The 17,126-nt window shown below is 39.4% G+C and overlaps 1 protein-coding gene across 11 annotated transcripts in view; it reads left to right on the forward strand.

Annotated features, from left to right (window-relative positions):
- The window catches only part of MSRB3 (methionine sulfoxide reductase B3), a 79,451-nt gene that overhangs the window by 18,120 nt on the left and 44,205 nt on the right, over positions 1-17,126 (forward strand). For 5 of the 11 annotated variants that reach the window (XM_033514833.1, XM_015628705.2, XM_033514837.1 and 2 more), the window contains exons 2-5: positions 1,675-1,801; positions 5,797-5,868; positions 15,081-15,189; positions 17,013-17,090. In XM_033514833.1, the coding sequence (XP_033370724.1) occupies positions 1,726-1,801; positions 5,797-5,868; positions 15,081-15,189; positions 17,013-17,090 (335 nt within the window). In that variant the 5' untranslated portion in view covers positions 1,675-1,725. Of the gene's footprint in view, positions 1-221; positions 365-1,674; positions 1,802-5,796; positions 5,869-15,080; positions 15,190-17,012; positions 17,091-17,126 lie in introns of all 11 variants that reach the window. The other 6 variants (XM_033514835.1, XM_019006665.2, XM_033514834.1 and 3 more) reach the window with 4 other exon arrangements.

A 17,126-nucleotide genomic window follows, 5' to 3' on the forward strand; every position in this document is an offset into this window, starting at 1 on the left:
GTGCCGGGGCTGCGGGGCAGTGCCGGGGGCTGAGGGGCAGTGTAGGAGGTGCGGGACTGCGGGGCAGTGCCGGAGTTGCGGCGGGGCTGCGCGCAGCCGTCCGGTCTCCTGGCGGTCTGCTCCGCAGGGGTTCGCGCTGGTTTTCGCGCGGCTCCGCCGCCGCTATGACGGGGACGTGTTTGTGAGTGTGTGACGGCGCTCACGGGCTGCCTGCCCCGCAGTGCCCACCCGGCCCCCTACCCGCCGCCGTCGGGAAGCACTGAAGTGTCGGGGGTCTCGCAGCTACCAATTTGATTTGGGTACGACCGAATTGAGGCGTGTGGATGCGAGCACGTTTCTTTCAGATGCACTCCAGACCGGTTTGGTAATTGATACGGCTGAGGGCTGGGTCCTTGTTATAGTCATGGAATTATCACAGAATGGTTTAGCTCGGAAGAGACCTTTAAAGACCACCTAATCCGACCCCCATCAAAGGGCAGGGACAACTTCAACTACACTTGGTTGCTCAGGGTCCCCTCCAGCCTGACAGTGAGTGCTGTCAGGGATGGGGCGTCTGCGGCTGTTTGGGGCGCTCTGTAAGCGTCGCTCCTCTCAGAATCCCGTTCTGATTCTGAGGACGGGACCGCGGTCAGTTTGTTCCCCGCTGGCACAGCCTCTGCTGGGGGCCATGGCAGGGCTCTGGCCCCCGCGGCTCGGGGGCTGCCGCAGACAAAAGGGTGAGATTGAGAGGAGGCTGAGAGACCTGCCCTGCTGCTCTACAGCTACTTGGGGCCAGATCCTACTTCCACGAGAGTCCCAGGGCATTTCAGTGTCGATTTTGATTGGGGATTGGCTCCAGTCCCACATCGCATATTCTTCTGAAGTGAGCTGTGGCTGTGCATGGCTGGGCTATAAGGCAGCTGCATTTCCTCTTTCCCGTTGTGGGGTGCATGGAACAATTAGTATTTGTGCATTAAACCCTTCTGAAATAAAATCTCATGACTGCCATCTCTCTGTTTGCTATATTTGAACTGGTTGGAAGATTGTTTAAATATATCTCATGGACAGTTTACAACATGAATTATTTCCTGCCTTTGAAAAGCCACGGTTTTAAAATAACTGGCAAGTTTATTACAATGAAAAGTCACATTCCTAAAACAAGTCATCAAAAGAACAATTTTTAGCAATGACTGGTTTCCAGCATTCACCATTCAGAAATGTTGCGGAGTGTGATCTTGGTTTAAATAAAATAAATAGGAAAAGGCTGCATGTTTGATCTGCCCAGCATTCCTGGGTGTTCCAAGTAGGATTCCTACTATCTAGCTGAGGTTCTAAGGTTTTTTTCCTTCGTACCCCTGCACCTGTGATTAGGTTGCTACCCCAAGTTGCTCTCAGTTGGGTATCTAAAGCAGCTATTGTGAATGCCCCCTATAAAAATATCCAGTTCCTCTCACTTTGTAGCATTTTAAAATGGTTTCACTGAATACTGTATAATATGTATCAAAATGTTGGGGGGTGGGGTAGAAAAAATGGGTTAAACGCACTAAGAAAAGTGCATTTAGAGTTGTGCTCCCATGTGGTAGTCTTACAAAATTTTAAGTATTGTTTTTTTCTGTGAATGTATCTTAACATTTTTGATGTTTTAATTTGTTCTCATCTTTATTTTTTTTTCTTTTTTTTTTCTTCCCTACTCAGCTCTTGCCCCTGTTCTTTGCCTCTGGTTTTGTTGGTGAGGATATCACAGTGATGTCTGCATTCAACCTGCTGCATTTGGTGACAAAGAGCCAGCCAGTGGCCCTGCGAGCCTGTGGGCTTCCCTCAGGTTGAATGGGTGCTGCTTGTTGTGTCATGCATAATAAAGGCCCTTGTAGGAATGGGTGTCTCTGCTGCAGGAAACAATGTGCTATGGGTTGTTCTGTTTAAATAATTCTCCTTTGAAGCAGAAGTTTATTTACACTTTTTCTTTTTCTTTTTTTTTTTTTTTTGGTTTTTTTTGGTAAAAGTCACTTGAGTTAAGTGAGCAATTTCATATCTGAGAATTTAAGAAGCTTGGAAATGCTGACTTGTCCAAAATTCTTCCTCTTAAATTTTATATTATTTTCCACATTCTTGGCTAAAACTTTGTAATTAAACTGAAAATATTTTATTAAATTCCATTCCTAATTTTAAAAGAGAATATCTAGAAGAATTTCACATATTGATTGCTATTAAATCATAGGACTTAAAAATATTTTCCAAAATATTTAGCATTATATTATAGTTATGGTCCATGTGTTTCTTTTCACAGTTTTTATAAATCAAGTGTGTTATACTGAAAATCATGTAAAAAAAGTGTGTAGAATTTAAAACTTAATTCTTTCATTCCTCCAACACCATATTCCTTAGTTATGTGACACTTCTCTACATAACTAAGTGAAAACATGCAATTCAATGCCCACATGCAGCTGTACTTTTCATGTAAGGTCTAGGTTTGTTCATTAGGTCTGGGAAGGGTGCCATAAGACCACATCTCCATGAATTGATTATATCATGAAAACCTTTAACCTAAGTATTTTGTATTTCACTTAAATTGCAACAGTCTGTAATGTCAGCGTAAAATGTCAGTGTACAGGGTTATGTGGGAGAAAATATAAGCTGTACTGAGTTAATTTTGAACATTGCTAGAAATTTTCTTGACACCCAAATAAAAAAGATACAGTCCTGGCTGATCTCTGTTTGAAGCCTCAAAAATGGGACAGCTTGGATGTTAGTGCTACACTCACAACTGGTTCATAAGAGTGCACAATGTTACAAGCAGTTTCTCCCAGACCTGGACTTAGCAAGCATATGGAGGTGATGTTTTAAAGATTTTTTTTGGTGATAGGACATCAGTTTTCAAGCTGATGGATTTTTCTAAAGCTTATTAGACTTTATTTGAACTAAATCTGAGTCCAATTTTTGCAGCATTTACGTTCCATTTCCCCCACATGTGCACAAAACTCCTATTAACCTTGATAGGAACTGCAAACACATATTGAGGAAGAGAGAGAATAACCCACATTGTGTCAGCTTGACCTCGGTTTCCTGTTATATTTGCTGCTGAGCCAGATTTAAAATCCTAAAAATATCGGGTAAGCAAATTTCCTTAGCCCTCATTATGCATCTTTCGATATGTGCTCATATTACTGGTGTCTACCTTAACATGGGGGCACTCAGTCTTTGTGTCCCCACTCTCTAAAGGAGATCTGCAAGCTGAGCAGCTAGAAACACACACAGCCCATGGAAGGTTTTGCTGTTCTGTACCTGTTTCCAAAACACTGCATTAGCTCTTTTTATCAAGTTGGCTTTCAGCCATAATCCAGTAGTCACATTTTGGAATAAAAAGTTAACACTACTCTTTATTCCCATCCCTTAGATCTCTAACTGTGGGACCATTAATAGATTGAGTTCCACTGACTGACAACTTCACAGAGATATATATAGATATGTATATATAATAAGCCCAAATTCATCTGCTATCAGTGGAATAATATACAATCACATATCTCACATATTTTAAGAGTAATCTAAATTCCCCAGATGCTTAAAAAGTAACATAGACTTGCTTTGCCTTTGGTTTGGTTTTTTGTGTGTGGTGTATGGGATTGCAAGTAAATGGCGTAGCATGTATCAAATAAAACATAGGAAGGAAATGTAGAGCCAACATCTGCTTAAATGCCAAAATGCCCTGTGACTTTGGCCTCTGAATATACAGAAAACCCCCCAAGTTCTCATGAGATTTTTATAACGTAACACTTAGAGCTAGTGCTTTTCCCACCATCCAGTTCTGTGTGAATTGCAATCCTGTAACCATGCCACCATGCCATATGTCCACCTAGTCTGGGACAGTGTGGGATTTGGCCACCTTCTAATTGAGTGGCAAAGTCAATATGGAAAGAGACTTTTTAACCTTCTGGGGCCCGTGCTCAGAGTAAGGAAGCAAAGTGCTGTCACAGCACTAAACTGGGCTTTCAAACAATGTTTTAAACACTATGCAGTTAAATATCTGCAGGACAAAGATTTGAATGAAAGTATTGTTTCAATTTCTATGCTTGGAATGGTACTTCTTCCTGTAAAGAATAAAGTAACACAATGTAATATATTATTTATATTTAATATACAGTTGTAGATCATAAACAAGGGGTATTTTTTCTCTTCCCCCTTCCTCCTAATTATTTAAATTAATTAAATACTATTGGGAGGTATCTGAGAATAGAGATGACCCATCTCTTCTTTGATCTACTATTTTCTAAGCACTCGTGAGTTTCACTTGTGCTGGTGAAGTTTTTTTACTTGTTCTTTTTCTGTTTGTATATTAGCACCTGGAGTGCGGATCTGTTCTTCAAAACGGTATTTTTAAATATTTTTTTGTCTGAAGTTAGGACTAAACGTTTCAATGTGTGCACACCTAGTGCACTGTTTGCCCATAACATTTTTTGTAGACAAGATGGCAAGTCTGAACAGGAGCAAGCGCTCCCAGCAGATGGCACTAGGCATTTGCTGTTCTGCACATCCAGGGCTCTGTGAAAAGCTTCCCGTCTAGGAGTCGTTCATACAGAAAATACACCCTGAGACCTTAGGAACGTTTACAGGTATTTGAAGAAAAGCAAGAATACTGGGGAAAGAACCAAAATCTCTGCCCATATGCAAGGTACCATCACATTGGTTCAAGGTTTCTTCATTGTCAATGATGACCTCAGCTCCATTGTGTCTGTTGTGTGACACAGGTGTTTCTCCTGGAGCCCACTTTATTAGAGATGAATGTTCTGAATTTCTTTGGAAATGTAGGATGCACTCAGCACCTGCCAGGATTTAATTCACAGAAATTAAGTTTCTTAAACCACTTCAAAATCACGAGAATCCCCACCAAACATTTAGTATAAAAACTACTTCATCTGCTTTATGCATACTAAGAAGCAACTGATACAAGTCATGATTCCATGTACATATGTTTTCTGAAGCAGACCACCAAGCTATAACGTAAAAAGATAGCTTATATTGCTTTGCTGTGTCTTTTAATTATTATGGGTTCTCATTTCTTAAAAAGACCCTTTATTTCTTTAACACTTTGAATGTTGTGCTGCTTACATCACATTTTTTGCATGTGATAATTTGGCTTTTCCTCTCCTGTATATCAAAGAAAATTATGGTGCTTGTAAAATTAAGTAAAAGTAATGATGAAGAAATTATAGGGGTAGACTTGGGGTTGGTTTTTTTTTTTTTCCATATAATGAAGTCCTAGCTAATATTAAATTGTTGTGTAGTGTTTAATTACTAAAATAACTACTAGTAGGAAACCATACTTTTCTAGCATTAGATTAAACTACAATGCATCTGTATGAAGATGGTGTTGGGCATATGGTGTAAGTCTTTATTAAGTAAATAACTATAGTATGGTTTCTCACTCTTTTATTAACTCTTTAATTCTAAGTTTTAATAGAATGTCTTTTCATAAAATTGAAATTAATAGTGAACAGAAAATTACTAGGTATCAAAATTGAATTTTTAGCAGTAATGTGTTAACATAAAGAATTACGTTTAGGAACAGATCTTGAAAACATTTGCATATATGAATTATTTTTATGCATTTGTTCCTCTGAACTCTCAGTGAAATATCTGTGTGCATAATGTTTGCCAGATATGGCTTTAATGACCAAAAGTCTAGTTAAGACCTTAGCCTTATGGATTCAAAATATGGAAGTTGCAGTCGAACTCTGTGTGACTTGAGTGTGACTGAATGTTTCATATTCTATGTTCAGAGACAGAATTTCTATAATGTATGTTATAACTTCCTTATAGTTTTCCGCAATGTGTATCACCAGAGATGTACTACTACAGATGTCTGTTCACATGGTCCAAAAGAAAATAAAAGTAAGAGTGATTCTGCATAGCATAAACCATCCATACAGATATGGCTCAATGCCTGCCAATGTTTTCATTATAAATTCATATTTTCTGGGGTTTATATCTTGAACATAAAAATTTGCTCTGGGTTTAAGTATACCATACAAGGTCTCAGATGAATGTACTTTTTCCTCAGAACTGGCTGGGGAGCAAAAATTAAAACTCATTAGTATCCAGCTAAATTAAAAAAAAAAAAGCAAATATAAATTTGGATCAAAAATATATTTTAAAATTTAAAACAGTCTTACAAATACTTAGTTTACTGCCTCCCAGCAGTTATGAGAAAGACTCTTGAAAAGAGTGGAAAATACCCACTATGTGATCACAATAGTCAATAGCATTTGAAACCATTCATGTGTCATTATTATATCAATGTCTGTGTATATGTTTTCCTTTTAGTCATATGATAGTAGAACACTGTATTATCATAATAGAGCATAAAATTATCATATTTTTGGAATGGCTTTAAAATGAATTTTAAAAAATTAGATAAAGCTGTCTTAAGGGGAGTAAATTTGATGTACCATATTTACAATTATTTCTTTTGGCTAGAATGCCTTAATGCATTCTAATGCAAATTTATTAATAAATATTTCTTCAGGTGTAATACTCTTAATAGTGCCTGATACTTGCCAAACTTGAGATTGTAAAGAAGACTAGAAGCCTTCTGTTACGTTCCCTAGCATTTATATTCTGGTTTTACGCTCTTTTTAAATCTTTGTTTAGGTGGAGTTTTGTGCTCTCCCATATCTGCTCTGGAGACAGATGCTGTCCCACCTGGGTGGAGGGTCCTCAGTGATTCTTGCACTGAGAAGCACTGGAATCATGAGACATTTCTTGTTTTCCCAGATCATGCAGAAAGACAGTCCCTGAATGTGTTCTCTGATGGATCTTTTAAGGTTGTTCTTATTCCCTTCCTGCTCCCATAAAGGATCCACCACAAACCATTTCTACCCTTCTTGCAGAAATGTTTTAATTCTGTAATTTCCTCTGTTCCATTCCTGAGCCTTCTGCAGCTAAGACTTAGTGTGTTTTCTGCTTAGTTGGATATGGAAAAGATGAATTTTCAGCAGGCTGTTTCTGGGTTTTAAAGCTTCTCATGAAAAGTTACTTTTTTTAGTTATTGGAGTGTCTAACAGGAGGGCTAAGAAGTCCTTTAAGGCCTGCCTTCATTTTTTTCCCCCTCCAATTAAAAGCAACTCCTGGCTTTGTCTTTTCTCTGAGGAGTATATGATTAAGGTTTCAGAGAAGATTGTGATGTAAAGGAGAGCACACAGAAATTAAGGAGATTTTCTATATTGCTAAGCTGAGGGAGGACAAGCAAGAAAATGTGCAAGAATTCAGTGTGAGCCCTAAAGTCAGTAAGAGTGTGTTGGGAAACAATGGAGGAGACAATCACTTGGGGAATGTATGAGCTTGGAATCTGATGGAACCTTGAATGGGTCTAGAGTGTGGACTGGGAGTCAGTCACTAGAGGATCGAACATTACCATAACTTAAACTGCTAGGCTAACCATAAGTTGCTACAGCACAGATCATGATCTGAGGGTAAATGAGTAGAGACAAGTTGTGTCCCTGAGAAGGCTAAGCAGGGGAAATTGTTCTTAATTACAAGCTAAATATATATCTCAGTTTGTGATTTCTTTCAAGAGAAGCTGTGTTCGGAAGGGATGCATGGCTAGGGTACAAAGGTGCCCTCTGCTGTGTCTGGAGAAGAGGTTCTTGTGGGATGGGAGGTGCTGGCAGCTTTGTGCACTGTGGGTCAGAACTCCCTCATCAATGCTCTGGCCCGGGTCAGGGAGTCCTGTGGAGAGCAGAGCATGGAAAGGCTTGACTGAATCCTCTTAAGGTCCTTTTACAGGGCTTGACCCCATCTTCTTGACCCATAAGGCATGGCTGAATTCTAATGAAAAATAAGGAATTCCAGAAGGCCCATTAGGGAATGAAGTTGGCAGTTACAAAACTTGTTGACTGTTCCTCTACCTTTAGTCCTGAAGCAGATTGAGAGCGGAGGGGTCTACCGTGTTTTCTGTGGTGGTCATAGCAGAGCATAAACTGGAGCAGAGTGTCCCAGCAATTCCTGTCTTCATGCTAGGTATGTCCCTCAGTGCTGGGAGAAACGGGATGGAAGGCCACAGAGCAGGTGGTGCTTTTGCAAAAATGTTCCTTACTCTGCAAGACTGGAGACAGATCAAGTTTTGCAGGGGGTTAGATCTGGGCTGTTATAGAGAATTGCAGGAGAGGCAAGACTTTCCCCCAGCCCCCTCCTTTCCTCCACCCTCATGCCAAGTACAGATTGCGGCACCTTGAGTCTTGAAATCCAGTGCTCATTTCACAGGCCACACATCACTATTGTGGAGGAAGCAGCAGGAGGATTTAGCAACAGCCTGAATGCCAAAATAAGCTACACACCACTGCTGGAAAATGCTGACTTTTTAATTGTTTCTGCTGCAGGGTTAAACCTTTATTAAAGCTGTGTGAATAAACTTATTTTGATGACTTACTGAAATATTTTAAATGCAAAAGGTAGCATAAAGCACTCTTACTTAATTAATCTTAATCCTACTGTTAATAAAATGCCTTTCCATATGTTGGGCACCCTTTTATTGATTCTGTCAGAAATCTACTGACCAGATAAGGAGTGCTCAGTGTGTCTGTCTTTCTTGTTTTTAATTTAAACAAATGTAGTGCCTGTGAAAGGTGCTAGGATAATATCAGAAAAACAAAAGTCTCTTTAGGGGGGAGAGGAAGAGAAATCTATCGTTATAAATATTCCCCTGTCCATTGCTGTACCAATAGATCTTGATCTTGTCTTGCCTGGTTTGCATCCAAGAGAAAGGCAAATAGGTCAGCTGCCCTGTGCACTCTGTCTTTGGCCATCTCAGCAGAAACGATAATAAATGTGGCAGTTTATAACATAATGAGCCTTTGCTCCACTTAATTGAAGATTCTTCTATTCACCAACCTCTGCTGAGCAGCCACATGCTGTTGCAGCAATACTAGTGAAGATGACAGATCAAAAAGCTTCAGAGGAAGCTGCCTTCATCTCCACCAGCTAGAGTAGGGTGGTGGTGGACTCCTCTCAGTTGTTATAATTTGGAAAGGTTGTGAGACCAAGTTTGTGTCTAGTAGTGACATTTATTTCATTGATGTCAGACATGGAAGTAAAGTAGACATGGCTGGAGAGGACAAAAGGAGCTGATTTTCTTTCCCCCTTTCCCGGTAGGCAAAACACTTCAGTCTTTTGTTAAATGTTTTTTACAGTCACAGGGAGGAGAGACAGATTGCTTTTCCAGGGAATGTTTCTTTGGCTTGCATGGCCAAGTAGATTGCTGCAAGCAGGTTTGCAGACCTGTGGAAACAACAGATGCTGCCTATACAGGCCTTCTGGGGTTCCAGTACCACTTTCTGTAGAGAGAAAACAAGTGCATATAGATGCATTAGCTGGCAGCTTGGGGAGATTGATTGATTGATTGATTTAGTGCTTGAGAAATTTGCTCTCTTATATAGAAAATTTCTAGTGGTGATTCAAAATACATGTGTTTGTATTAAACAAAGAGCTGTGCTGATGAACAGGGAGATAAAATAAACGTGACAGCTCTGTTACTGGATTATATGGGAAGTTTGCAAGTTTGCAGAGAAGGGGCTTCCCCTTTGCTGGTGGCCATCTGACCCTCCTGGTTATGAAGTAAATAATTTTTTTTAAAGACAGTTAGTTTTTGGGTGGTGTTCTTTAAGATAGAACCTTAGAATTTGACTCAAAATTCAAACTGCTGTCCTGGTACCTGGCTTTTGGATTTTCAGCGCACGATATAGTGGAAATGGTCTTCGCTCCATTACTTCTAATGCTTGCATGAAACTGCAAATGGTATTTCAACAGCAGGTGGGAGTTAGCTACCTACAGCAAGAAAGCAAAGGAGCCACGGATCTGTTTTTCAATGTGTAAAACATTTACAGGATTTTTTTAATGATGAGGTTTGAATTTTACTTAAACCTGACCTCCCAACATTTCAGACGGAGTTCAGAAACTGAAGTTTCAGTTTCTTTTGCAACATCTATCCTAGTCACCAGCAGGTTAAGGTAATTTGAAATGGCTCGTGAGGGGATTATAAAAAGAACTATCATGTCAAATTATCATGTAATTTATTTTCCAAGTAAAAGTCAATAGAACTATTTGCAATGTAACCATTCTCAAGAGTTGTTCTTTTATAAACTAGATAGCAGTTCCTGGCTTGTTTGCAGTGAGAAAACACTGCAGCATTCTCCTAAGGCTGATGACTAGAGGCCACAGAGAACAAATTAAACAGAAATTAAAATATGTGAGAGAGTAAAATATGTAAGTTTGCCTTTTCTTAATCAGACAGTGAGGCAAAACTGGCAACAAGAGGCATAAACTGTGTAAATCTGAAATATTAAGAAATCAGAGATTCCACTTTTAATAATACTAAATATTAGCAATAGCATTTGTAAGGATATTTATTTAAAGAAATGTATGCAAACATTTTTTAATTTCATGGAATTCGTCTTAATAGCAGTTTGAGGTAATTTGCCATCGATCTACCAAGGTCTGACCCACTCATGAAGGGACAGACTTTGGAAGCAGAGAGATGTATACTTAGAGCCAGATTCCATAGTCCTATTTATATTCATAGACTCTTAAGTAACTATGCATATTCTCAATAGCCTGCCAACACAGGCCACTTTGCAGGATTGGGACTGGGGTGAGATATGAAAAATAAAATCTACTGGAAGGCCCCTAAAAAACTGCTTGGTTATATTAAAAGAAGTAGTACTGAAAAGTAGAAGCCAGATTTATTATATGTCTGTGCTCTGCTGGAACATTTGATCTTGCTTTATTTAGTTCAGGAAGTCTAAGTGGTATGTGCTCAGTGCATGACTGTAATGTCCATTAATGCAGTGGAATATAAGCATAGGTAGAAGAGGGAAAATGAATGTTGTGTCCTCCATGCAGTTGAAATGGTGAGTTAATTTCAGTGATAGGAAGCAACAAAACATAAGAGAAAATTGTTAGAATGGTTCAAACGACTGTTTGATATAGGAAAGCTATCAGGCAAAATGCCACATATTTCAGGGCATGTCAGACACTAATCACCACCCTCTGGTGTGTTGGAACAGGTGAGGGGCTGAGTGGTGAGGAGTAATGGTCTGCTAACTTGTGTCCGTCTGTCTGAAAATATCTTGTTGCTGGTTTTCTTGTGATTGGTTATAGGGAAGGAATGTTATGAACCACAGGTTTGAAAAGGTCAGTTGGAACTTATATGTGAGGTGAGATGCTTAATGTCTTCATTATCAGGTCAACACCCAGAAAATACTTTCTGTTCACTTAATTTGTACAGCAGACTTCAGAGCTGAACTCTGAAATGCCCATAGTTTGCAGGTGAATAGTAGTAAATGGCAGCATGCACTGCCTTGCTTTTCAGAAAAAAAAAACAAACCATTCCTAAATGTTTCACCCCCCTCAGCTTTTTCTTCCTTTTTCTTTTTTTTTTTTTAATGCATTAAGATTTGTGAGGCTGGTCATTTCCTCACAAAGCCTACCATCCTGCTCCAGGAGGATGTGCCTTGAGCACTGCTGTAGGTGTTGCCAGAGGGCTGAAAGTGCCTGTTGGTGACAGCTGCCTGCACATTGCTCTTCTTAGGAGTGCCAACCCCAAAGAAGGCACCATGGGGTGCTGATTAGAGAGATTTAATCTGGCCTTCGATCCTGCAGTGGAATGTAAAAGGGATTTTGTCTGCCTTTGCAGGCCAGCATTCACCTCTTAACAGCTGCATCTGACTGGAGTTCAGAACATAGCTGTCCTGGGCTTTTCTAAAAGTCATTGCTGAGAACACCGCCTCCAAAGAACAAGAGTGCTAATACAGACCCTGTGAACCCAGGCTCTCTTATACTGCATTTAATTTAGCCTCACCTTTAATCAGTAACCACACTGATATAATGCTGTTTGTAGAACTGATGACCTTTTCTCTCATTTGCCTCAAACTATGATTTGGTAGTGAACTATGAGCCTGCCTTTACAGCTGAGCTGCTGAAGCATTTTGCTGCCAGTATGGAACCTTTCCAAACCTCATCCCATCTGTGGAGAACCAGACTGAGGAAGGTGGTCAGCCTGCCCATTTATTCTCTGGTTTAATAACGAGCTCGGTAACAGCTCCATTACTAGTGGCAGTTTTTCTCATATTGGGCATTTATTTCTCTGTGTAGCTTTATGTTGTCCCCTCCCAAGATACAAACAGTTGGCTTCAATGTGACAGTCATCTCATGTCAGACAGGAACAGTTGCAAAATCAGAAGCAGACACATTTGCTGAAAATTGTGCACTCTTGCATATAATTTTTTCCTAACTGAAGGAATGTATTCCTAGAATCTTATACAGTAGTTTCTAGGATTCATTGCATTTTTATGGAAGCTTGTAGGCTATCTCTGTTTCAGATGACATACTCTTATATCCTCTGCAGTCAGGGATGAGTCTTGCTTTGCCTCCTTGCCTCTATGGCAATAGGGAAATAGCATGATCCATTTACTGAGCTATTTTTTTTTGTTGCCAGCAGTTAAATAATAAGTACAATTAATTGAATAGGGCCATTCTTGAATGCTGAGGGCTGGACCAAGAGATTTCCTTTATAATTTGTAGTGCAACTTCTTGTTGATCAATACTCAAATTACAAACTTGAAAAAACCTTTACTGGGGTCAGTTGCATTTTACCCCAGTGTAGTTTGGCAAAATTCCCCAGCAGACATAAATAATTGTTTGTATTATAAAACATAAGGTTAATTATTAAAACAAGGCATGCAAAGATATTTTTGACATGCTTCCTACTTCTGATCATTTCTATGGATCATGTGGCATCTAGAAATTTTCTTGTGCATATAGTCAACCCATAGATTGGAGAACATTAAATTTGTAAAAAGGTGAAAAATTATTTAAGGAAAGTAAAGGGGGCATACTGACCATTTTTTAAAATACTCAGTATTTTCTCTGTTTTCAAAGTGAAGTTATTCTCAGTTTGCCCTTTTTTTGCAGCAGTTAAGTAGCAAATTGAATTTTTATTTTTTTTTTAATTATGGGTAGATATTTTAAAAAGTGAAGAGATGTTGGTTTGTAAGATTCTTTGTTGCTCTCTAGACTACTTTTTAAAACTGAAATTATAAAGACTGCCTCTCAAATAGTTTCTTTCTGAGCTGCATAATGCAAGATAACAATAGCTATTTATATAATGCATATGTTTCCTTTCCCTGTTAGCTATACTTTGAAAGACTTATTAGTCCTAGAGTCCTGCACATTTGGAGAATAAAAACCTCCAAAGTTTGACATCTTTAAATAAGCAACCAAATGTTATAAAGAACAAACCTCACTTACAGTTAGGAAACAATATTTACATTTAAGGTTGAAAAGCCAGGATGTAGGAAAATTTTGCTAATTTGGAAGGTGACCTTTAAGTGCACCAAAACTAAATAATTTGTAAGCTATGGCACAGGGCACATTCCTGCAAAATTTGTGTGAATACTGCTTTAGTGGTTCTTGAAATACAAACAAAGAGACCTGGAATGAAATCTTTATCCCTCTCCCAAATAAGATTGAAGCTAACAAAGGCATACAGCAGCGCTCTTTCAAAGCTTGCCATTAAAACGAAGGCTGTGCAGCACAGCTAATGAGATGGGTCAGAGTGGAAAACAATCTGTTTTTAAGAATGTTTAGATCAAAAGTAATTTCTAATCTATGAAATAAAGTCGCTTTTCAATACTTTTCTTTCACTAGTAAAGCTTTTTATGTTTGCACTATTTACTTCAATCAGATGTTTTCAATTTTACTTTTTTCTTCCTGAAAATACTTCCTAGGGTTAGTCGGTAGTGACCAACAGCATTATTCTTTTTCTCTCTCCCCTATTCACCCACCCCCACACATTAAAAAATTGAGAAAAGAAGAGGGGGAGGAAGAAAGAAACATCTTTTCTTAAATGATTTGCAAGCATCTGTGCTCTAAGCTACTTTTTATGAACGCTTCTTAGTAATGACTCAAGGTAAAAAAGCAGAAAAGCATCCAATGTTAGGAAATTGCAATCCAATACCATGTAATTTAAACCTGCCATTGCCTCTCCTGTACTAAATGACATACAGATGGGTAGCTCTGTTGCCTCGACTTTGGGAACACAATTGGTCTTTTTATGAGTGTATATACATTACTAGCAAAAAATGTTTTTGTCACAAATGTTTATTTCTTATTGTACCATATTTTAATTGCTGTCATAATTAGAGTGCTTTTTCCCTCCTGTATTTTCTCAGCCAATTTTTGCCAATGATTATCAAAGTTACCTGAATATTTTGCAATTTATGTTACTACTTTGGGAATTTTCATTCCCAAAAGTAGCCTTATTGTTCTTTTTTGCTTTCCCAATGTGAATTTTTGCACTATACAAGTGTTGATTTTTTTATTCAGTAATCCTTATGTACTCCTTGGATTTTCTGTGTGAATTAAGCAAAGTGCTACAATTAGATTTTCAGAGGAGGGTAATTTCAACAGCAACCCTCCTTTGCAACAAATTTTACAAATTTATTGTTGAACCTTGTACAGCTTTGTGCATGAAGAAGTTACTCTTTAGGACTCCTACTGCTTCAAGAGTGAAAAAATAAAAAGGCTACTGTTATAAAGGATGAGGATGCAACTGGAAGTTAAATCAACCTTACTGTAATTCTGAAGGTTAGAATTGTTTTTCAGCTACTTTAAAGGGTACTGAAATTGCCACATGTTGTGGCTAAACATCATATGCCCATTACCGTAAGTCTCCAATATAGATGTCTTGTAAAGAATGTTTCAGCTGTAGCTGGGATTTTTTGCAGATTTTTTTTAATGTTTGAAAAATGGTACTTTTTTTGTGAATGATTGTGTGCACAACAATTTAGTGTATAACACACCAAAGGGCTTTGGCTGTAGCACATTGTCACTGCTCCAGTGGAATCACCTGGCTCTCTATAAAAATTATTTTCTATACTTATATTTGAAGAAATAATCAGCTGCAGTTCAGCTGAGCCATTCTTTGTGCATTAGGGACCAGTCTGGTCATTGACAAGTGAATGCAGAAGCTATACTGTGGCTGTCTGCCAAAGCAATTATTCAGGATTTAAGCTAAAAAGGCTCCTTCTCCCATATCCTCTCTTTTGCAGGGTCATGTAGGGATAAAAAGGACTGTAAGGTGGTCTTTTCCCAGGAGGAGCTGAGGAAGCGGCTGACACCCCTGCAGTACCATGTCACTCAGGAGAAGGGGACTGAAAGGTAAGGCAGGATTTACCAAAGTTGGATCTAAAAACACAGGCATCTTTCTTTTCCACCCCTCCTCTTACTGCTGTTTCCTCACCTTCCTCTACCAAGTTTTGTTAGTAGTTTTTTTTTCTTCCAGGATTTCTGCACTTGTTTACTAACCCCTACAAATTAACACTACTGCAAAGACAAGCATCTGCAACAGGGGGGCCAGGGCCAAGGGTCTTGTGTGACTTTTTCTTTTAATGAACACTGCATGTCTTATAAAGTCACCAGGCTCATATTTAGAGTCTGTTTTTAGTTTACTACAAAACGTGTGGAAGTAATAGTGGTTTAGGTACACTTTTTTTGGAAGACATCGCAGTAAGCAGAACCACGAGGGAAATGGCCCCGTGCCAGGAGGCTGGAGTTTTGAAGGTGGCCATTGTAAGTATAGACGTTTTGGCTGCAGAAAGAAGGTAGCATAATTTAGTTCTTTTCCACCCCACTCCAATTTCTTTTTGAAGCACATGTGGAGAAGGTATTTATTGGCTCATTTGTGGTTGGAATGTCAAAAATTTTCAATAACTGCCCTCACATGGCTTTAGTCGCTGGAACCCAGCCTCAAGTCCTGGAGGGGAAAAAAAAAAGACTGGCTTCCAAGATTGTTCTTAGTGAATAAAGTCTCTCTCTCTCTCAGCTGATTCCAGCCGAAGGTAATTTGCCAAGGCCCAGCCATTTTTTGTTGTCTAATTTATACCACTGATCTTGGCATAAGGCTGTGGCTTTACCTCTGCTCTAAATGTACTAATGATGTAACTGCTTGTTTTCATTCATGAGCTGAAAGAGCTCCCTGCTGCACGTGCGGTCCTGGTTAATAGGCAAACCTCTTCCTGACAGTGGTGAATTTGGAGGCGGAATGTGCCAGAGAGGCTGGTGGGGACAGTCCCCCTCTCCGCCCCGGCTGTCTCCGTCCTGCTGCAGCCCTGGCGGGCCACAGGGACGGTGGCCTTTGCTGGGAGGCCCATCTTGCCTTCCCCCCAGCCCTCCATGCTCTTGTGTACCGGACCAACAACGTGATTTAATGCACACAAACAATCGGAGATTAGGTCATTCTTAAAAATCCTGTTTATAAAAAAAAATTGGACCTCATAAAAAGGGTGAAAGGATAATAAAAACAAGCTGCTGAGCACATAGGCTTTTTGTTGGGCTAGCGCAGCTGATTCGTATTAGGTGAATGACCTCCTAGCCTTTTAGATTGTTAACTTAGAAAAATATTCCCTTAAAGCTGGAATATTGCTTTTCAACTGAAAATATAAGGCGCACACAGCTTGAAATCCTGGACCAATTATTTAATTTTCAGCTACAATGTCTCTGCCGCCTGGGCAGCCGGTGTTGGCCTGACCCAGCGCCACGGCTGTGCAGCACCCGGGCGGCCTCACACCTTGCTCCAGTGCAGCCACTGAGCCCTACACACAGCCCAGACATGGACACAGCGAGGTGCGGCAGCTTCGGCTACGTGCCAAACAATCCATGTTTACAAAAACTTGACATTTCACTTGGTAGATAGGGGAAGACTCCTGTTTTACCCCTTTTTGTTTTTGTTGTTGCTTCAGCCTTTGTACTGTGGGAAAATTTGCTTCCTTTTGCATGATGCATAACATCCGAGGCACGCTAATGAGGACATTCTCCTTTTCCTGTGCCTGCTTTATTTGCTACCTTTAATAAAAAACAACTGCCAACTTAGAAATTGTGGGGTTCTTCTATAACATCTTTCTAAAGACTCAGCTACTTTAATAATTAAAAAAAGCCCAAATTCCTTTCTTTAATTTTAAAATGTAGTGTTGTTGTTTTCCCAGTGCCTTTGAGGGGGAATACACACACCATAAAGCTCAAGGAATATACAAATGTGTTGTTTGTGGAACTCCTTTATTCAAGTGAGTATGCTAAATATAGTTCTGAGATTTCTGTCT

Source organism: Parus major, chromosome 1A, assembly GCF_001522545.3.
Source record: "Parus major isolate Abel chromosome 1A, Parus_major1.1, whole genome shotgun sequence".
In the NCBI taxonomy this organism is placed as follows: Eukaryota; Metazoa; Chordata; class Aves; order Passeriformes; family Paridae; genus Parus; species Parus major.